The sequence below is a fragment of the Amborella trichopoda genome, chromosome 1 (assembly GCF_054954075.1).
Source record: "Amborella trichopoda isolate Santa Cruz 75 chromosome 1, AtrichopodaSantaCruz75HAP2 v2.0, whole genome shotgun sequence".
Lineage (NCBI taxonomy): Eukaryota > Viridiplantae > Streptophyta > Magnoliopsida > Amborellales > Amborellaceae > Amborella > Amborella trichopoda.
The window spans coordinates 35,757,199-35,780,578 of record NC_142336.1 but is presented as its reverse complement, the minus strand read 5'-3'; the positions used below and the strand labels follow the sequence as shown (position 1 = coordinate 35,780,578).

Here is a 23,380-nt window from a genome sequence, read left to right as displayed (position 1 = left end):
AAACCACACTGAGCATGCCGTCATGATCGCATGGCAACAAACACAGCTCGATTTTGTGCCCGGACGAAGATTTTGTCGACTTGGATTTTTTGTCGAAATTTGGAAATCCGACGGCTGGAATTTACAGTAGCTTTGATGCCTCCGTTTATGAAATCCAATTGTTCATCCTACCCTGGGTTCGGACCAAACATAGCCTCGAACCATACACATGTAATACAATTGCTTTCGAGTCGATTGGGTATGCGAGCGTCGTCTTTTGGCCGCTCGAGCGAGGCGTGCTGTTGCTGAACTTTCTGCAACTATAATCATGAATCATCAACTTCTCTCTAGTTTTTCTCCCTGCTCGAGTATCATTACTGGTCGTGCTGCATATCAAAACGCTTGTCTTGATGAGACGAACATGCTCACCAAATTTGAGAGCCATTTGACACATAACGAGTGAGATACGGGCCTTTGAAATAGCTGCGTGGGACTGCGCACATCAGCTTACTTTAATGGAGATTAGTGTAGGGAGGCCGCACGGGAATAGCATGTGGTCTACCCCTTTTTGGTCTTTTACTCATAAGTTTGTCTTGGAATACCTGATTAAGCCGAAACTTGACCCATAGAAGTTTTCAATTGTGTCGGGTCTAATGGTGGTGGTCTAACAGCTGTTTGACACATCGAGAATATAGTTTTAGTTACAGGGTCCGTTTCAGGGTGCTAGAGGTTGATTTTCTGAAATTGTTTCTTAGTAGGCGCTGCCTTAGATATGTCAGATTGAGACGAAACTTGGCATGTGACCTTTTAAAGTGCGTAGGAAGATTCTGACCTGTTCTAGGGCAATTCTGAATGGGAACCCTTCACCTCAAAATCTTGATGGCCCACCTAAGTTTGACCGATATGATGATGATGATGATATGTTAGAAATCAAAGTAGTTAGGATCAACGAGAAGAGATCATCCTCAAATCAGGGGGCCAACGCTCCAAAGTTTCCCATTACGCTTACTAAGGCAACCCCTATCGAGCTTCAGGTTGGTGATGTCGATTCCTTAACCCGAGGAGGACGAATCTTCAACCCATCCAACTGGTGGCCGATATCCTCAAAATAAGAATAGGAAACACCTCGAAGTCCAAACAACTAGCAAGGATCACAGATCATGAACCAAGAATCCCAAAGATCTGTAACCACCTATGATCTACCGACTCAGCTTGGAAAGATCCAGGCTCAAATCTCCATCTTGGAGTCGCTTAATAACTCACCGGTGCATAGGGCTCAGATTGAGAAAGTCCTCCCCAAGACACACAGCCCGTGCAACACACAACCAGTTGAGTTGTGAGGAATGATCAACCAATTGATGGCACCAACGTCAATCGTATTCACGGATGAAGATATCACAGTCAGCTTCAACTGCTTTCACGTCCAACTGTTGCACATCATTGTTTTCATGCAAGGCTATGGGATACGAAGGGTACTCATTGACAACAAGGCATCCTATGAAAACGTATGAAAATGGTGAAGTAGATATACAAGATCTCAGATGACTTCGAGCCGTGTCAGCTCAATATCGCTACATACGATAGGACCAAGAGACAAGCTGAAGGCATATTGCCTCTCACTCTCAAGATCAGCCCTTTCGTCCAAGTGATAAAGTTTTATGTCTTGGACATAAAACCCTCATTCAACATGCTACTGGGAAGGTTGTGGCTGCATGAGAACCTCATGGTAGCCTCTACACTCCATCAGTGCCTCAAATTTTCAATTAAGAACGTCATTGCCAAGGTATGTGCTGAACTCTCCTCTTCCGAGTCCTAGTGTAGATAACATAAAGCTAGCAGTGGGAGCTAAGCTTAGAGAAATTATGTTCGTTTCCTTCAAGCAAGCTAATTGTGTCACCTTATGCCTATAAGCCATCGACCCTATTTCTCATTTTTTTCAAACTTCCACATTAATGAAAGACATCATTCGATGCCAACATTAATACGATTTTAGGTTCCACGAAGCTTGGCACATGCCCTTCTCCCAAGACTTCCAACCAAGCTAGGGCTTGGGAAGTCAAGGGTAGGGCATAACAGAGGTGATTTCTGAATCACCCCAAGCTAAAACTGAAAATGGAGATCTAAGAGGACTCGGGTGCTCACTCACTTTATTTCAAATATAGATGAAGTCTTCATGCCATCCGAACTTTGTATTTCGAGGCACTCAAAGCCTCGATCCTCGATACTCGTCGTTCGAAATGGTCAAAGGTGATCCTTAATTCCCCAACAATGGAGGATTCTCCTTCCACACCTCAGCACACACAAGAACTGGGACTTAGAGACCTTTTTGCTGGCCTGGACTTGAAAGTATACAGAATTGGCTATGACACAACCAATCATGCTCATTCACCTATTCAATCCCAAGGACGGAATTGGTCAATCACTCCATTATCTCAAGAATCGATAGAAGCATACCAGCAGCACCTTCAAGTCCCGTTGCCAAAAAATAGATAGGCGCAGGATGGCCACTCTGCGCGTCTAATCCCCAATATATATTTCACGAGTTCTATAAGGTACACCCCTTGTAACATTTCAAATACCGGTGAAAATTCAAAACATGATAAAAATGATAATAATGAAGAAGAATTTTCAAAAACGACAAACACTCATAGTAGCCTATTAATGGTACAAAACACTTAAGATGATGAATCGGATGACCCCGACGAAGATCAATAGAACCAAGAGTCTAAAGAAATCCCTCAACCTGATGAACACACATTCCATGTTGAGCAGTTCAAGAAATGGTTCGATGGTGGACCAACCGCTACCATCAAAGAGACAATCGATGTCAACCTAGGAACCGAAAAGGACCGAAGGTTAATAACATTAGAACCTCCGTATCTCCTGATGAGTGGAAAAACATGATTTTCTTTCTCAAGAAATATCTTGATTTCTTCGTTTGATCATACGATGATATGCATGGTTAGATTCCACATTGGTACAACATCATCTAGTATTCAACAAAGAGGCAAAGCTAGTAAGGCAGAAACTCTGACGTCAAAAGATTCAACTTGAGCTCAAAATCAAAGAAGAAATCGATAAACTGCCCAGGGCAAAATTCATCATCCATGTCGATTACTCAGAAAGGTTGGCCAACATAGTGGTGGTACCCAAGAAGGAAGAAAGAATTCGAGTGTGTGTTGACTATAAAGACCTGAACAAGGCATCTCCCAAAGACAAATTTTCCCTACCAAATATAAATACCTTGGTCGACAACACTGCGGGGCACAAGATGTTGTCATTCATGGATGACTTCTTGGGTTATAATCAGATCCGCATGGAAGAAGAAGACCAAACAAGACATTGTTCATAATACAATGGGGAACCTACTACTACCGTGTCATGCCCTTCGGCCTAAAAACTGCAGGGGCGACTTATCAACAGGCAATGACTACCATCTTCCACAACTTAATGCACACCATCATAGAAGACTACATCAACGACATTATAGTAAAGTCAAAGGTCAGGTCCGATCACCTCACTAACCTAATAACCATTTTTTAAAGACTCTGAAAACATCAACTCAAACTCAATCCACATAAATGTGCGTTTGGAGTTGAATCCGACAAATTATTAAGCTTTATAATAAGCCAAAGGGGCATTGAGGTGGACCCATCTAAAATACAGGTCATCATCGAAATGCTCCCTCCCCAGAACATCAGAGAAATCTGTGGGCTTGAAGGTCGCATACAAGTCATAAGGAGTTTTATCTCACAACTGGCAGACAAGTGCGCACCCTTCAATAGGCTCCTTAAGAAATATACCCCATTCATATGGGACAGTGAATGACAAGAGGCGTTCGACCAAATCAAGGAGTACCTAACCAAACCTCCCGTCCTTAGTCCTCCTAATCCAGACAAACCCTTGTTCCTATACATATATGTGGAAGACAAAACCATGAGGCCAATGTTAGGACAATATGATGATCGTGGAAAAGAACAAACCATGTACTACATCAGCAAAACAATGATCGAGTATGATAAGAGATACACGGATGTGGAGAACCATTGCTTAATGCTTGTGTGGGCTATGAAAAAATTAAGACCTTATATCTTATCTCATACAATCAAGCTCATTTAAAAAATAGATTCACTCAAGTATCTATTGAAAATACTAGTCTTTAACGGACGTTTGGCAAAATGGAAATGCTATTGAGCGAGTTCAAGATTGAATATGTCACTCAAAAATCGGTTAAAGGACAAGCCATTGCTGACCACTTAGCTGAGCACACATTGATAGATAACACTCTGTTAATACTGTTCTCCCTGATGAGGACCTCTTCACAATTAATGACTCAACTTGGGAGCTATACTTCAATGGTGCAATGAATGAATACGAGTTAGGTGTAAGAGTTACACTATGCTCACTTGAAAAGATTTTAATACTAACAGCCATCATACTGAATTTCATGTACTAATAACAATGCTGAATATGAAGCCCTGATAGCCAGGCTCGAGAATGTCATGGAACTGAAAATCCAGCAAATACGAGTCATTGGTAACTCCTTGCTTATCAAAAACTAAGTTCAAGGGATTTGGAATTTCAAAGAAGAAAATCTCAAACTCTATCAAGAAAAGGTGAAAAAAATGATAAAATATTTTAAGCAAATCGTCTTCCAACATGTAACTAGGGAAAACAATCGGTTCGTTGACACCCTTGTGACCCTTGCTTCGATGGCTGATATCCCTTTAGAAGTCACCACGTTGCCATTTTACATCAAGCATAAACATGACCGTTCCCCACCAAGGATCGAAAAAGAAATAGAATAAGAAAATGAGAACGATGATGAAAAGTCTTTTGTGGCCTCAGACGCACTAGTCAAGGCAAAACCATAATGCCACGATTTGTTATCCCTGTTGAAAGATGGGTCATACCCTGACGGAGCCACCAAAAAGGATAAGGAAGTCCTCTGAAGGTTTTCTATGGGTTTCTTAATAAGAGATGACCGCTTGTTCAAGTAATCCTTTGATGGCATCATCTTGTAATGCCTCAACCAAAGTGTAAACTGAATTACACAATGAAGGAGGTCACTCTAGAGCAGTTTGCTTAGCCCAAAAAATCAGGCGTCAAGGCTATTATAGGACCATCATGGCCGAAGACTATTGGAAATTCATTAAGAGGTGTCACAAATTTCAGTTTTATGAAGACCTCATATATGCACCGTCTGTACCACTTAACTCAACACCGTCCATATGGCCCTTTGCCATGTGGGGTCTTGATATCACCGGAATGATTTCACCAAAAGCCTCGAACAACCACTGTTACATACTAACGGCTATAAAATACTTCACAAAATGGGTTAAGGTCGCATCATTTGTCAAAATTGAAGGTCAGCATGTTGCCCATTTCATAAAAAATAGCATTGTATTCAGATTTGGCATTCTTGAATCGATCATTACTGATAATGGAACCAACTTCAAAACTGAAAGGGTCATTAAGGTGTGAAAAAAGTTTGGGATTATGCAGAAATTCTCCACACCCTACTACTTTTAAGGAAACAGACAAGCAGATGCCACAAACAAAGAGCTTCTCAGAATTATAGACAGAATGATAAAAGGTGGTAAAGATTGGCACGAAAAGTTAAATGACATCTTATGGGCCTATCGAACAAATGGGAATACTCCTATTGGCATGACCCCATATTTATTAGTGTATGGTATGGAGGCTGTGCTACCCATTGAAGTTGAGACACCGTCCCTCTGAGTGCTTATTCATAATGATTTTGATGAGGAACAAAAGATGGAAGCACAAGTTGTTGCCCTCGATAGTTTCGATGAAAGACGACTATGAGCAACACATAATATCGTAGCTTACCATCATAGAATTGAAACGACATACCAAATTTCACGTTCCTATAAATCCACACCCATTGGGCAAATTCCAACCTAATTGGGAGGGGCCATTCGTGGTAACCTGAGTGCATATAGGAAATTTTTACCAAATAAAAAATCAGAAGGGGTATGAACTCAACGAACCCATTTAATGCGATGTATATTAAGAAATACTATCCATAATGGGCTCAAAAAAAAAAGGGGGGGGGGGGGGGGGGGGGGAACGTGGTGAAAACCTGAAATAGGAACCACAGGTAAAATAAAAAAAAAGAAAAAGAAAAGAAAAATATATTGAAAATAAAGGACGTGGTGAAAACCTGAAAAGGGAAACAAGGATAATATATATATATATATAATCCAAAAAGGAGCCTCTGATCCAAAACCTCAAGTACAAATAGGTACTTGCAAGTTACAATAATCCTGCATAAGTGGGCCCTGAGGATGGAGGCTCCTCTTAATCCCTACAGGCTCCCAACAGAACCAAGATGAGACGATATGAGAAGGTGACATGAGTTGGAGACCTAAGAAACTTCAACGAACTCCAGGAAGAACATCGAGACCTCTCCAAGAAGGAAGCCTGGCAAGAACCCAACGAACGCCTCATGGTTCTACGAAACACTGGATGAGAGATCCAAAGACCATGGGAATCTTCAAAGTCTCTTGGGCCCTCACGATCTCACAAGGAAATCCATTTTCATCAATCTTTAAATAAATAAATAAATCAAATAAATGTCCACCAAAGGGATCACAAGTAGTTAAACTGTAAGACCCTCCTTTTTTTTTAAAAAAAATTCCTTGAAAATTTCATTTCAAAACTTTTCTTTTTAAAAAATGCTTCTTGGTGGCATGAGCCTAAACTGCCAACCAATTTCAAATGAAAAACCTTTTAATTAAAAAAAAGTTCAAAAAATGCTCCTCGGTGGCATGAGCCTAAACTGCCAACCAATTTCAAAAAAAATATCATCATTCAAAAAATTTCAAAAATAAAATGCTCCTTGGTGGCACGAGCCTAAACTACCAGTGAAAATCCAGTTCAGAAAACGTTTAGCGTCGTATGACGTAAAAAGTCGGGTTTATCCATCTAACCCTATATGATGTAAAAGGTCGGGTGTATTAAAAAAACATCTAGCCTCGTATGATATAAAAGGTCGGGTCAATTCAGAAAACATCTAGCCCCGTATGACATAAAAAGTCGGGTGCATCCGTCTAATCCCATATGACGTAAAAGGTCGGGTGTATTCAGGATATGTCTAGCCCCGTATGATATAAAAGGTTGGGTGTATCTGTCTAGCCCCCGTATGACGTAAAAGGTCGGTGTATCTATCCATCGCTGCATGACATTAAACTGCTTAGAGGGCTCTATGGTTGCAAGAGCTAAAACTGCTAACTAAAAATTTGTATTTCAAAATATCTTTGTCTTTTCGAAAGGATTCACTATATGTCTTGTATTTTTCAAAAACCTTAATTTCTTTGTTAAAATCGTAACATGTCCAAAGCTTCAGATTCTATTTCAAAACTCTCCCTATTTTCAAAATTGCAAAAACGTCTTTGAAAATAAATGAGCTTGGACACTCGTATATAATGATTATAGCGTTACCGCATCATCTCTCTCTTCAGAATTAACCAGGCAAACCTTTTCAAGTAAAACGTATAGAAGACCTTAGGAAATTCTAAGGGATGTAGACGTCCCATTTTAAATATAGCAAATTATGTGGTTTCTTGAACGCTTAGGACCTCATAATCCAAGTAAACCCAAATCTATAGTCCACACAGCCTACCCTGTGACCCAGAACCATTTTGCCTACTCAGAACCCTGCAAATACCATGTTTTCACCCAAAGTCCTGCAAACGCCATGTTTTACCAAAAAATCACCAAAAATAGTAAAATAATTCCTTTTGACCCAAATTTTCTCGGGGAGCTTAACAACAACCTGAACTACATACTTGAAACAACAAATTCAACTTTGGTCTGGGCGACCTGGCAGTGTTGCCCAGCCTAGATTGGGCGACACCACTAGTGTCCCCAACCCAATTTGATCTGAAATTGTTTGAACTTGGCAAGACAACTCACTGATCAGTCCTGAACAAGAATCTACCATTTTGTACAGTACTGGCCAGTGTCGCCCAGCCTAGTCTAAATGGACGATTTTTTACAAGCAGCATCTTTATAGCACCAGAATCTGCCCTGCACTGGAAATTTCTATTTCTGAGCAGTCCTAACCTGAGCGACACTGGCGCTCAGCTCTGACTGCTTGGAAACGATAGTTTCTACATGCCAAAGGTCCTCCAGCTGTTTTAGGTTAAATTTCCTTAATTTGACCAATTTTGGCTGGGCGACACCACTGACATGAGACCCTAGAATGGCAGTCCAGGGTTAGCAATTGGTTGATGATGGAAAATTTTCCCTTTGAGTTGATTCCCAATCTATAAAAGTGAAAATCATGGCTGTTTGTAGAGACTGAGACTTGCTTCTAAGAGAAAGATTGAAACCCTAGCCCCTTTGCTCATAGAAGGTTAAGCCTGAAACCCTAATCTGAAAACCCTAACCCTAACCCTAAGCCTGAGAAACCTTAACCTAGACCTAGGGAACCCTAGTTCTAAACCATCCTTAGGGCACAACAACCCTTTTCAACCAGAGATTGTCTGATTAACATCTGAATCACAGAGGTAAAGAAGACGTTGGTTCTGATACGGGCGAGCCCTCGAAGGCTCGGGAGTCCCAGGCCATTCGCCCTGGTTTGGTATTATTCTCTTACCCTTTCTTTCTTCTTCTTCTTACTATTTTGATTTTATTTTGATTAGTTTTGGTCAATTTGCTGCTTTGAATTTGTGTTTTAATGCTTTAGATCATGTTGCTCTGCCACAGATTTGAGATCAGATAGGCTCGTTTCCAGGGTAGATCTGGCCTTAGATCTGAATTTGATTTGTCCCACTTTCTCTACCTCATTATTTTTATCAGTTTAGGGTGTCATAATCCGAGAGATCTTTGTCGGAAGATCTGCCCGATTTTCATCATAAACAAGGGAATCAAAGAAAATGTCAGGTTCAAGAATTTAAAAATGAAAACCTCTGAAGTTAAGTGGCATAGCCAGAAAATCCAACTTGAGTTCCAAGGTTGTGTAACTCATCGAAATAGCTCACATCGAAAACCCTAGAATGAAAATGTCCTAGGTGGTGAGCGGGGAGCACAATGCCTTGGAGGGAAAGTTGATGTGCCATCTGACCACATGACATCATGTAAATTTAAAATGTCAGCAGTGTCTACTTCTTTGACATTCATATGTCCCTCGAAGGGCATGGAGTACCAAAGAGGAGCAACTGCAGGCACCCCATTTTGTGAAGTGGCAAATTCGATGGTTTTCTAACCATAAACATCCTTAGGACTACACTGTCACAATAAACCCCCAGACCATAGACCACCATAGTCCATACTGCCTACCCTGTGATCTAGAATCCTGCAAAACATCCTGGTTTTGTAAAAATATTATTAAAATAACAAAACACCTCATTTTGACCCAAATTTTGGCAGGCAACATCATAAGAGCTCGTAGATCCCCACAGAATTGGAAGCTACCGATGCTGAGAAGATTTGGTTTGGGTGACATCAGTGGTGTCCCATAGCTTAAACTAGTCCAAATCGGTTGATTTTTTTGCAGGAAGTAACCCAATAGCCCCAAAATCAACCCAGACAAGAATCTACCAATTCCGGGCAGATTTGGACTAAGTGTCACCAGTGCTGTCGCCCAGCCTAAACTAGCCCAAATCGGCTTATTTTTTGGTAGGCAGCATCCCAACAGCCCCAAAATGAGACTAGACAAGAATTTGCCAATTCCGGACATATGTGGTATGGGCAGCGACACAACAGGTGTCGCCCAACCTAGACTGACCCAAATCGGCTAATTTTTTGTAAGCACCATCCTAATAGCCCAAAAAACACCCCAGACTAGAATTTGACAATTTTGAGTAGATTTAGCAGTTTCTGCATGACAACCCCTCTCGAATCATTTTTGGTGAGGTTCGTTGAACCTAAACCATTTTGGTTTAGGCGACACTACCAGTGTAGTCCAAGCCTTGGACCACCAAAATGGCAGTGCAGGTTGGGAAATTTTTGGTTCTGGTTTGTTACCCATTCCAGATGATTTTCAACCTATAAAAAAATTATTTCGGGGGTTAGACCTTATTAGCTTGTGTTCTTAGAGAAAACCTTGAGATTGTGAGACCTAAGAAAAACCTAGATCTAGGAAGACTTGAGCTTTAAGTCATTAAACCTACAACCCTTAGGTTAAGAATGACATCCAACCAAGCCAAGGCATGGTCAAAACCTGAAGAGAGCTAAAGAGGATGCACAACATAAACTCAGCCGCTCCTGATATGGGCGAGGCCTGGAAGCCTTGGTGTCCGGGGGCAACTGGCCCGGTCTGGTATTTTCTTATTCTTTCTGTATTTCTTGTCTTTTATTTTTATTTTTGTTAGAATTAAATAATTTTTACTACATTTTATATTGTATTTCGTATTTTGGATCATTGTTGGCTTTGCCACTGATCTGAGAGTAGATCTGCTCATTTCTGAGTAAATCAGGATTTAGATCAGAATTTGATTGTCCCTAAATCAGAATTTGATTGTCCCCACTCTCTATCACTCTTAAAAAATTGAGTTTGTGGTGTTCAGATCTGAGGGATCTTCAGTCGAAGATCTCCCCGATTTGTACTGCAAACAACTCCAAGAAGAATCAATAGGTGAAGTTGTAGTTCAACCATTATTTTTTATTTGTGGGGTTCAATTGATTTTAATTAATTTAAAAAATATTGCTCGACTTACAAAATTGGAATCATGATTTTCTAAACTAGTTCTAAATAAATTTAATATTTCATTTATTTTTTTAAAATAAAATTTACACAAATTGAGCGAATATCACAACACAATGACACATTGTACTACTGTAAAATTAATTAAAGTCAAATCTACAATTTAGTCTATCAAAACTATAATAAAGAACTTCTTTTTTTCAACTTCTAGACCATGCAACACACATGACTATTTAAACTCCATAATGAAGCAATATATTCAGTTTAAATAAATTTTACATTCATATTAACTTTTTAAAAATAAATTTACACGAGTTCAGTGGGTAGCATACCATAGTGCACCCATAAAAATGATATATTGCACTATTCTGAATAGTATTTTACTTAATATTATTGAAAAACTTAACACCAATCTTTGCCGGGTATCCAAATGGAGTTGACGATCCCATGTTCAATAATAATTGAGGTTTTGTGGATGAGCCGAACTTCGATAAAAAAAGATAGTTTCCAAGGAGAATCAATGGGTTAAGCTGTAGTTCGACCATCATTTTCATTTATGTGATTTATATGCGGTTAATTGATTCTAATTAATTTTATACTTTTTATTTATTATATAATAAACTTTATTTAAATCAATAGAATGTATAATTCAACATAAAAATTATTGTGTTGTAAATTATATCTGTATAAGATTGTTAATTTATTTATCTTTAATAAATTTAACTGAAATATATCTATAAATTAAAATTATTTAATTTGTTAAGTTATTAATTATAACTTATAAATATATATAACCTATAAAGTGATACATATGCATTCATAACTTATATTATAACTAATACCTTTTAAAAGTTGAATAATAAATCCAATTGACTGAAAAAACATAACATTAATAACATACAAACCTACAATATAGTCATACATGACCACTATAAAAAAACTTCTATTTTTTTCTATTACACAATTAAAGCGTAAAGTCCCCATGTTTAATACATATGCCCTTTTAAAATCTATGATGAAATAATATATCCAATTCAAATAAATTCTTCATTCATTTTGACTTCTTTGGAATAAGTAACATAAGCTGAGCATGTAGCACAACACAATGTCAACATAAAAATAATACATTATACTACTATAAAATTAATTAAAAATAAAATAACAATATAGTCTAACAATACCATAGTAAGAACTTCCTGTTTACAACTTCTCAGCTATCCAACGCACATGCTCCTTTGAACTTTATAATGAAACAATCATTTTAACTTCTTTAAAATAAATTTCACACAAGTTGAATGGGCAGCAAAACATAGGCACATGAGTAGTTTACTTGAGATTAATACTACTTTAAAATAATTTTAACACAAATTGAACTAGTAACACAACACATCACCACCATAAAAATGACAAGTCGCACTATCCTAAACAGTAATTTACTTAAGATTGATTTTAAAACCTATTTTTTTAGTAGAAATTATATTGAATTGATTAGCTATGCACTGCTTAGTGACTAATTCATTGATATACAACTATCTCCATTAGTTTTCATACATAGAAAATACCGGTCCACAAAATTCTATTAATATACTCTACGAAGTTTTTTCACTTAAAAAATCTCTAAATAAGACCATAAAGCATGATTAGTTATAAAGAAGAGGAAAATTACACATATATTTGTTACATTTTACGTTATTATAGATGTACCGAATAGTTTCTGTTATTACATGTCTGTCTTTTTTTTGCTTTTCATAACGCAAATTTTTTAAAAAGACGACTTTACCTTTTTTGGGTGTTGAACAACAGAATTGAAAGGACCGAAAATACGTTGAATTCAGATGTTGAACATTCGAAATTTCTTGATTTTAGGTTTTTGATTAACTGATAATTTTCGCATTAAAATTTCTCGCTTCTTAGCGGAATATATATATATATATATATATTATAAGTTTGGGGGAAAACGAATTTAATAAGAATTTACAGAAGCATAATTTAATACTTTAGAGATCTATCAACATGATTTACAATATCAGTCACATTTCATAAAGCTTGCATTGCCAACATCCGAAAATATTGAAAATGTGACATTTTTGGATGTCCAACATCTGAAACCATTTTTGGATGTTCAATATTCGAAAATATGACTGCGAAATTCCAGAGACCTTCTGAAATTTGGTAGTCACATTTTCAGATATTGAATATCCGAAAATGGGAATATAAACGTTAAACTTTCGAGCTATTTTCGGATGTTGAACATTCAAAAAACCTTTCAATTCGGTTGTTCGACACCCGAAAAAAGGTAAAGTCGCATTTTTTTTTAAAATAACGTTATAAAAGATCAAAAACAGATAACAGAAACAATTTGGTACATCCGTAATAACGTAAAGTATAACGGTTATATAGGTAAATTTCTCAAAAAATATTTAGAGAGAGGAATCCGAATACGGAGATATTTCCTTTTAGAGAATATCGGCCGTCCATTCCGGTCTTTATCGGCAGGATCAGAGTTTGATGCAAGCGACAAGCGTGAGACGAAAGCAAATCCGGAACATGCACCGAAACATGAAGTGGATTACACGCCAAGAGAGGGAGAGAGTGTGCGCTGGAGAGAGAAACAGATGCAGTAATAGATAGAAGGCAACGTGCAGGAGAGAGAGAGAGAGAGCGATGCAGTAATAGATGGAAGGCAAAGTGCAAAGCTAGGTATGCAGAAGTACATGCCTTTCATTTTGCAACTCACTTTTCTTTTCGTGGTTTGATATCAAAGGAGAATAGAGAGAGTTCCAGTCCTCAGTTTTCAGGCCCTTGTATAGAAACTCGACTTTTTTGCTTATTTTTATTTTTCAGTGATTCAAAAGTGTAGCTACAGTGCTCAAAGAAAGTGAATCCAATCTGTTTCATCTGAGAGAATTTAGAATGATTTCATCTCATCTGAGAGAATTTACAGTGGTATGAGGATGCCTAATGAATAATGGGGGAAATCAAGGAATTAAGAAAACCGAGAAATCAAATTCGGAATGGACATTTGTTGGTTGTTGTATTTTTCTGCTATTTTTTGGTGGGCAAGAAGATCCATTTTCTACTCCTTTATCTTGTATTTTAATGTTAGTTTAAGAGACACCAGAAATCTTTCAAACGGAGCATCATTTCCATGTTTCTATGCCAGCGTCTGCATACTTAATAGTGGGTAATGCAGCTTATATTGCATAAATTTTTCGTTTATTCTTAATGTTAAATATTTTTTCTCACCCAATAACTTTTTCTGTTAAAGTCCTCTATAACTCGCAGGTATTTAAGATTTAGGCTGCATTCCTTAATATTTCATATTCTTCTGTCTTTGTGAGCTTCCTGGTTGTATCTAATGCCCTGGAATTTTGGTTTAAATGGTTTCTTAACTAAATCTCAAATGTAGGCAGCCACTTCGGATTTTCCATGTTCTTTTAGTTTTGTTGTTGTTCTTGATTGGTTTGCATGTTACTGTGGGCAATGCATTTTTGTGTGATACGAATGGTGGTTATATTACCAGAGGGTGTCAAGGTCTATGTCATAGTCATTACCATTTTGCTGGTTGAAACTTGAAACCTCTAGCAATGATATAAGCCTCCGGCCTAGCATTTGAAAATAATCATCACAACGATTCTTCACCTTGTAAATCTATTGGAGCTCATAGAAAGAAATAAAAGAAAGGTTCCGTGCTTAGTTCCTTGAAGATCTTATACTTTATATTGCATCCTACTTCCAGCAATAATAATATTAGTCTCATGATGGAATTAATTAATGTGGTAAGAATGAATTGTTGCAAAAAAGGCCTTACTATGGTGAAAAGCTCAATATTTCTAATCATGGATCCAGCAAGGATAACAGTAGTCCCATGATGGAATTGATTCGTGAGGTCAGAATGAACTGTTGCAAAAAAGGGCCCTAGGTGAAAAGTTCATGTGTTTCTGATCATAGATGCAAAAAACAGCACGCATTCCACTTAAGGGCTTAAGTGCTTTACCTAGGCGTAGGCGGGCCTTCCTGGGGTCTACTTGGGTTGCCTAGATGGCACCTAGCCTAGGCACCCTCCTACTTCGCCCCTTTCTAAGGGTGCAAAATGCCCTTAGAAAGGTGCATTCGAGTCATTTTCCCCCTTTTTAAAGAGGAAAAAGTCCCCGCCCCCTATTTACAGCCTCGTTTCTGATGGCGATCATAAATGGTATTGAAACTGTGGATGGATAATATTGTTTGCTCCTCTGGTCACTTCTATTAAAGTTTGAGTCTTTAATTGCTTTTCAAATTACAAGATAAAGTTGATGCTTGACTACTATCATCTTTTGTCATTGTCAGAACTTTGGAAATAACAAGTTGGTAAGGGACTCCACATCGGTTTGTGATTTAAAGTCTATGATTGTTGATTCATGTATTTTTTTAAAGTGGTTTTCTACGTATTTAATATAAGAGGCTGAATTATGGCTGTGTTAGTCTTCTTTATTATTTTGCATATAACCAAGAAAGATTGTAAAAGCATAGAAAGCTTAGTTTAGGGCCATAAGATCTGTTAGCCTTGGTGATATCATAGCCCCATCACAGTCCTAAGCAGAACACTTAAATTGTATGCCCAGAGAATAGAGCTCCTGCAATCTACTCATGCAAGTACACAAAAGCTATGAGAAGATGCTTAGTTTTTAAATGCTTATTTGTTACATTTTCCTCTGTAGTCAAGATTGGATTTAGAAATATTAGAAAGCTCTGAGAATTGTCCAGTATTTATTGGTTCTGTTTACGTTTAAACAATATCTTGATGTGTTTCATTCTAGCTTCTAGCCGTTGTATTTATGCTGCTTCCTCTGCTTGAAATCATGATCTTGTACAGATTTCCATGCCGTCAAGCATTTATCTTTATTATTGTTGCCAGGTGGCACCTAGTGTGCCCAAGAGATGGAGCAATATGGTGGTGAGCAATTTCAATCTTACAATACTTGTTTTTCATCCTCATACGAAGCTGCAATGGAAGCACTTTCCTCTCTCATCTCTCGTAAACGTAGAGTTCGATCAAATAACGATGGGAAATACAATGATGAAAAGCTTAATTTTATATTGAAATATCTGAAGGTAAGCACTTTTTAGTATTCTTTTGATTTGTATGACAATATTTTTTTGAGAATGTTAACCATGTATGGCAATATTTCATGAAGCCTTTTCTTGTTTCTTCTCCTTTGTATTTTCGCTTATCTTTCTTGATTATAATTTCTCATGCAATTTTAGAAATCATGAAGTTATTGAAATACTATGTTACTTTCCTTTGTTTTTTGGATCTGGTACAATGAGAAAGAAGTTCTAGAACTTCCATTAGTTACATATTAAGTTATTAACTGCTATGGTATTGCAAACTTTCTGTTCTCTTTGTGGTAGATGGTACTAAATAATATCAGAAAGTGAACAAGGTACTTAAAAATTGTAAAATAAAAATTTGATTCTAAAGCTAGAATTTTGTGGTATTTATTCATTAGGAATTGTTTCGAAGTTTAGTTTTGTAGAGGAATTAGTGTCCTCGACATACGTCCATTTTTTAATTATGTACAGATCTTAATTAGGTCTAGACATTTTTTTGTAAGGATACCGAGCATGGAAAGGACAATTTTTGGATTGCAAGATCTGATAGTTCACTTCCCATTTTCTAGTCTAAAAGTTTTCAATTCTCATAAGTAGCCGGTTTGTTATAAAAAAAAATATGTACTTGGTTTTTGCTATTGGTCAAGTCGTTTTGCCATCCTTGTTCAATATAAGATATTTCTACTCTCACTGGTTGGTTAGATATTGAAAAAAAATGTCAGTAGTGTTCAAATGAACTATTAAATGTTCATATAATGGCAAGAACCTTTTTGATACTAGGTGTTATTTGGATCAATTGCCACCCAATAATAAAATGGCCCTTTTAGATTGTAGTTTTTCACAAATTAGCCATTACACTATCCCAACTAGGCAACTCTTCGCTCTAGAATAGCTAAATATGACTATTTATGAAAAATAAAAAATGAGGGAGGTGAATATGACTGGTTTTACTATGGGAAGTGCATCATCCTGCAGGCTTTTGTCTGGTCAGCTCAGGACCTTGAGTTACTTGTGAGGTGACTGTTTTTGTTATGTGTTGAATCCTTTCATGAGCACAACATAAAAAAGGGTGTGGACACTTCTTTTGTGGTTGTGATCATAGTGGAGAGCGGGTGGAGGATTTGAAAAATTGTTTACTGATTAATTCTAGTTCTAGCTTATAGATGATCACTGCCTAGGTTCAAAGTAGGGAGATTATACCCTTTTCCATCTTTCATTACAGCTAGGTGGTCGGCCCTCGAATCTCGTTTCAGCCAGGGACTCGGTGTGGGACCCAGCTCGGGATCACTTTCTCGGAAACCACGTGCGTGTGTGTGGCTAGAACCAACAAAAGAAAGATTTGGGGTGTGAGGTAGGACCTCCTCACGGGATGGGGTCGTGATACGCCCAGGCACTGAGCCCTCTTAGATCACAATGCGGAAAATCCCCTGCCGCTTAGCTTGGTTTGATTCTGGCTCTCTTGCACTGCGCTATGCACCTTGGCTCACACACTTTCAAATGGCTCAAAGAGGGTTGGTGACCCCTGGCTCGTCCTTGAGGTTAAAAGTGATGGTGTTGGGTTTGTGAGGTTTAAGGGTTAGAGGTCTAAGAAGAAGAAGAAGAATGATAGAAAAGAAGAAGAGGAAAGGCTACGAAGAAACTGGAGGAGGGCTAGAGATCACTCGTCAATCTGACGGCCTTCCGGTGTACCCTCCCCCTTGCGGTATTACCGGGGTCGACGGAAGAGTATTAGACCAAAGTCTAAATACCTTGAAGGATTCTTAAGGTCGCTATATTAGGGGACGAACCCATAGTAACATGCGCCTCTGAAGAGCCTCACAAAGAGTAATGAGTGATGAGTGGAGAAGTCAAAAGCGGTTGAGTCGAGAAAGAAAAAAAAGAGAATTGAGGGGGGGGGGGGAAGAGGCAGAAGAGGGAGAGATAAGAGAGAAGGACAGACTTTTCGACACTCAGACAGCCTTCCGGCGTTACCTCCCTCAGGAGGTATTACCGAAATCGTCAAAAAGGGTATAAGGCTGAATCGTAGATACCCTAGAGGATTCTTAAGGTCGCTATATTAGGGAACGTACCCACAACAACATGCGCCTCAAAAGAGCCCCTCTTAATGCAGTAATCTGAGTGGGAGAAGTGGAATGAGAGATGGAAAGGAAGAAGAAAGAAGAAGAGAGAGTGAGCAAGGGAAGAAGAGAGAGAGTGGAGTAAGAGGAGAAGAGGGAGAATGAGAGAGAGGTAAGAGAGAAGAAGAGACTTCTCGACGCTCAGACAGCCTTTCGGCATTACCTCCCCTAGGAGGTATGTCACACCCCAAGTTTTATAATACTAAAATTCTTAGGATGTGACAGTTGTGGTGTTAACATGAAGGTATATAATATAAGTTGTGAATAGAAGTCTGAAAGTTTCTGAATGGAAAATTTGTTTTGGTGCAATATGTAGTCAAAAAATTTCGAATTTGTTTTATTCTTTATGAATAGACTGTCACATCTCAAGAATTTTAGTATTATAAAACTTGGGGTGTGACAATTATGGTATTAGAGCATATGCAGGAGGGAAGAATGTATTATTAATGCCTTCTCAAAAATGGAGTTGGGTGCAAAAAGACTATATTGTAATGTCTCCTCAGAAATCGCACCGAGGATGATGAAGGTAAGAGAGGAAGAGATGGGAGGCGATTACTCACTGTATTCAACAAGAGGAGAGAGAGAGAGAGTTATTATGAGAGAGAATTTTAAAATAGGAGAGAGAGAGAAAGTTTCATGAAAATGGAATGCCTCATTGCAAGATGTCATAAAAACGATAAGTGTGGTGCAAAGCTTTCATGTTAAAAAAAACGTTTGAAGTAGAAAATGGTGGACCTAAGGTCCACCCAAATACAGTTGGACCATCAAATGATTAAGTCAACCCAAATAAAGTTGGACCATCAAATGTTATGAAATGATATATTAACAAATTATGGTATATTAACAATAATATCGCATTATTTATTGTTAGTCATTATTTACATTAACAATATGGAGTTAGCAATATATTAATGGTATATTATAGAATTATTACTATTATTATATAATTATATTATATAATTATAATGGTGTATTATAGAAATGTTACGATAATTATTATGGAATTATTACTATAATTATTATTAATGGTATATTTTAAAACTATATATATATATATTAATGGCATATTATAGAATTCTATAATATAATTATATAATAATTATAGAATTCTATAATAATAGTAATAATTCTATAATATACCATTAATATATTGCTACTTCTATATTGTTAACGTAAATAATGATTAACAATAAATAATGCGATATTATTGTTAATATACCATAATTTGTTAATATACCATTTCATAACATTTGATGGTCCAACCTTATTTGGGTGGACCTTAGGTACGCCATCTTTTACTTCAAATGTTTTTTTTTAGCATGGCAGCTTTGCACCCCACTTATCTTTTTTATATCACCTTGCAATGAGGTGTTCCATTTTCACGAAACTTTCTCTTTTATATATAAAAAAAGAAGCTCTCTCTCTCTCTCCTATTTTAAAATTCTCTCTCTCATCCATCATAGCTCTCTCTCCTCTTGTTGAATACAGTGACTAATTGTCTCCCATCTCTTCCTCTCTTACCTTCATCGTCCTTGGTGTGATTTCTGAGGAGACATTACACTATAGTCTTTTTGCACCCAACTCCATTTTTGAGAAGGCATTAACAATACATTCTTCCTCCTGCATATGCTCTGAAACCATAATTGTCACACCCCGAGTTTTATAATACTAAAATTCTTGAGATGTGACAGTCTATTCATAAGGAATAAAACAAATTCGAATTTTTTTTACTACATATTGCACCAAAACGAATTTTCCATTCAGAAACTTTCAGACTTCTATTCACAACTTATATTAACATAAAGGTCTACATATATATATATATATATATATATACAAGGTATTACCAAAATCAACGATAAGGGTATAAGACCGAAGCCTAGATGCCCTAGAGGATTCTTAAGGTCGCTATATTAGGGGATGTACCTGCAGTAACATGTGCCTCAAAAGAGCCCCTCTTAATGTAGCAGTCTGAGTGGGAGAAGTTGAGTGAGAGAGTGAGAAGAGGGAGATGAGAGGGAGTGGAGTAAGAGGAGGAGAGAGAATGAGAGTGGAAGAGGGAGAAAGAGAGGTAGAGAGAGAAAGTGAGGGGGAGAGAATTAGGAGAGAGAAGGAGGGAGAGAGAGCGGGAGCGAGAGAGTGAAAGAGGAGGAGAAGGGTGCCGCTGGCTTAGGTAGAGAGAGAAAGCAGGAGAGAGAGAGTGAAAGGGGGGAAGAAGGGCGTCGCCGGCTTGGGGAGAGAGAAAGCGAGAGAGAGATAGAGGGAAAAAAGAGACAGAAGAGAGAAGAAAAGGGAGAAGAAAGAAGAGAAAGAAGGAAGAAGAAAAGAGAAAAGAAGAGGAAGGAGAGAAAGAGAGAGGAGAGAGAAGAGAATGATTAGGTACCTAGTGGCCAGCTGGTGGCTTGAGCCCGGGTGCTAGCTTCGGTCCCGATCCTTTGAGTGCTCGAGTGTGAGGCTAAGGGTTTGGGGGAGTGAAGGTTAAGGGTGTATGGAGTGTGGAGTGTATGAGTCTTTGGTGGTCTATAGGTTTTGATGCAGGGAGTATAGTGGGGTTAAGTGGTGACTATGGTTTAGGGGTAGAGATTGGTGGTCTAAACAGTATAGTGGGATTAAGTGAGGACTAAGGTCTAGGGGTAGTGATTGATGTTCTAAGGAGTATAGTGGGATTTGGTGGGGACTATGGTCTAGGGGTAGGGATTGGTGGTCCAAGGGTATGAGCTCAAGGAGAAAAGTATTCTCTCTCCTCTCTCTTGATTTGTGAAGGAAGGAAAAAACACAAGCTCAAAGAGGAAAATGCTTGATTTTTAATCTCAACTTAGCCAACCTTGTTACAATTTCTTTATACTCTAGGTTACAAATGAAGTAAAAATGCTTATATAGAGTCATCCAAAATCATGGGTGGATGCTCAAACGTAATCCTAATTGACTAAAAATACAATAAAAATGAATTAAAAGTGAATTTTGTTTTATGAAAAATAAGCATTTTGGCCCTCCATAGAATTGTGAAAATGATAAAACCATCCCTTCAAAGGGGCCTCTTGCCTTTGCTATGGTTCAAGCCTATTTTCAGTGCATTCTGATGACATTCTGAAGGATCTAACACCATAGAAGTGTAGGTCTTTGCAAGGTGATCGTTTTGATATAAGATTTGAGCCTTGAATCGATCTTTTGACCTTGGTTCCAAAATCCGGCCAAAACTTATCAACTTGAGATTTTCAATCTTCGATCTTTCATGTTTCGTCGCGTTCTTGGTCATCTTTCTTATCACAAATCAAAGGGGAAGTCGTGATTATTTTGCAATGAAAGTCCCTCGATTTGCAAGGAAAATGGGTTTTTGACGACCTAAAAACTATGCCTATTTTGGAGAATAAGGTGTCTTCCCGGCCTTGATCTTGAGCAAATCTTACCTCAAATCGAAGCCCTTCGAGGGTCGCAACGGACCCGACCTCAAGGTTATCCAACACCTAGGCTTCGAGAAACAATCATGGGAGTGAAGGGATGTCATACTTGAAAAACTCTGCATTTCATGCTTTCCGGTCATACTTCTCTCTAAGATTTCTTCCGTTTTGGGCGTCATCTCGGGCCGTGTCATATGTCAAAACGTGCGTCTCGATGAGATGAGCAACATACTGAAATTTGGGGTCAATTGGCCTTACGATGAAAGATATGACTCTTCCAAGAAATCCCGTATGTAGAAAACACATTTTCCATTGAGGCTCCTCATGAATAGTATAAGGCCTACTTATTTTAGGAAAGTGGGGCCTAGCGAATGAGCTGAAATTTGGTAGTCTGGGGTTTTTGGGCATTCTGAGTCCATTTGTGGTGGTCTAATGCTCACCAGAGACTTTGGCAGTATAGCTCTAGTTATGAAGTATTTTGTGCACGTTAGAGAGCAACATTGCAAATGAAATTTCGTTATGTTTTGCCGAATCTTTATCTGATTGAAATGAAACTTGATGTGTATGTTTAGGACATCAAATGCCACCCGCTCATGCTTTTTGAGGCCAGGATAACACCTTTTCAAAATTTTTCAAAATTAGGCTTATTTGGTCATGAGCTTCCGTAGTCCCAAAGTTCAAAAAAATGGATTCGGGCGCCTAGGCGGTTTGGGTGCCTGGCTGCCTAGGTAGGCGCTTGCGGACAGGGAGCCCTCAACAATATCAAAACCCCCCCCACCCCAAATATAAAAAAGTAGGTGAGTTTTTAGGGCTGGTTTATAGCCTTAGGGGGTTTTTAGGGCAATTTTAAAGACCCAAACTCCTCGTGATCATGAAATAGACGACAAAAATCAATAAAAGAATACCATATGTCAATTTCATTGTCCAAGTGTGAAAAAAATCAATAAATCACCAAAAAAATCAATCTCTTAACGACAAACATGTAAATATATCGTAAAAGAAAAAATAAGTAAAAGAAAAAACACATGATTCATAACACAATTTGTTGTAGCAAAATAAAATCAAAACTCTCTTTCAAATATGATAATACTTAAAAAATATCAAAATCAAATCGGTGTCGGTGCAAACCTCATCTATTGGGTCGTCAAAAGTTCTCAAAATCAACTATTAGAACCTCCGAATCTACCGACGAACTATTGTCTTCACAAAATAAAATTGAAAAAATATAAAATTTATTGATCTTTCGAGAAATCACAAAATAATGGTTTTTGAGGGGTTTTTCTCCCCCTAAAGGCCACGGATTGTATATTGGGTTTAAATTACCCCCTAAAACCCTTCCCCCCCCCCCCTTTTTTAAGGGGAAAAAATTATGTATTTTACCGTCACCTAAGGGTTTTTTTCCGCCGCCCGAAAATTGTCACGGGGCGGCGCCTAGGCGGCCTCTCAGACAATAGCGCTAGGCGGCACCCAGACCGTCTAGGCGGGTCCCTTGAAGCAAAACGCCTTATGCACCCCCCTAGACCGGGCCTAGGCGTTTTGAAAATTTTTCAAACTATGCATAGTCCATAGGCATTTTTGGTACCTGCGGGCCTAGGTTGCCATAGTCTCCTCTTTATTTGTACCGGGATACAAGTGCGTCAAAAATACCCTACAACATTAGGTCTTTCTTCAAAGGATGCAGATTTTCCATTAGGTGCTAATAGTGTCGAACTATTTGATTGCTGAGGAAGATCTAGAACGCTTCGGATGATTATATAGTTGAACATGGAAGATGTTTATGATCATGTGGACTTGGATTTCTTGTGTACTTTTTAGAATGGATTTTCTAATAGATGGATAAGATGCCCAATGATTCCCTAGGAAAATTTCTCTTAATTGTGTCAAGAATCCTTTTTTCTATGGTCACTAGGTGTCCCAACATTAAATTGAGTGGTCCATGCGGTTAAAGCTGGACGTATTTATTTGCTGCGTAATGTAACTAGATGATTATCTTCTTCAACACAGTTGCAGAGCATGCCAAAAGCAAAAGTTAAATGGAAGTTTTTTTCAAACCAGATGAATTAGAGAATTGTAGTAATAACTTTCTACTTCATGTTCATTTTCAAAAAAAATGGAATAAT

General features: G+C 38.0%; 1 protein-coding gene across 37 annotated transcripts in view; it reads left to right on the top strand.

The window, feature by feature from the left end:
* Positions 1–13,262: 13,262 nt before the first annotated feature.
* Positions 13,263–23,380, top strand: part of DFC (DHFS-FPGS homolog C) — a 74,055-nt gene continuing 63,937 nt past the window's right edge. For 31 of the 37 annotated variants that reach the window (XR_016053069.1, XR_016053119.1, XR_016053073.1 and 28 more), the window contains exons 1-2: positions 13,263–13,354; positions 15,549–15,745. Coding sequence is in view for 11 of the 37 variants with exons in the window: in XM_088863457.1 (XP_088719583.1) it covers positions 15,572–15,745 (174 nt within the window). In the remaining 26 variants the exon portion in view is untranslated. Of the gene's footprint in view, positions 13,839–15,506; positions 15,746–23,380 lie in introns of all 37 variants that reach the window. The other 6 variants (XR_016053068.1, XM_088863432.1, XM_020666609.2 and 3 more) reach the window with 3 other exon arrangements.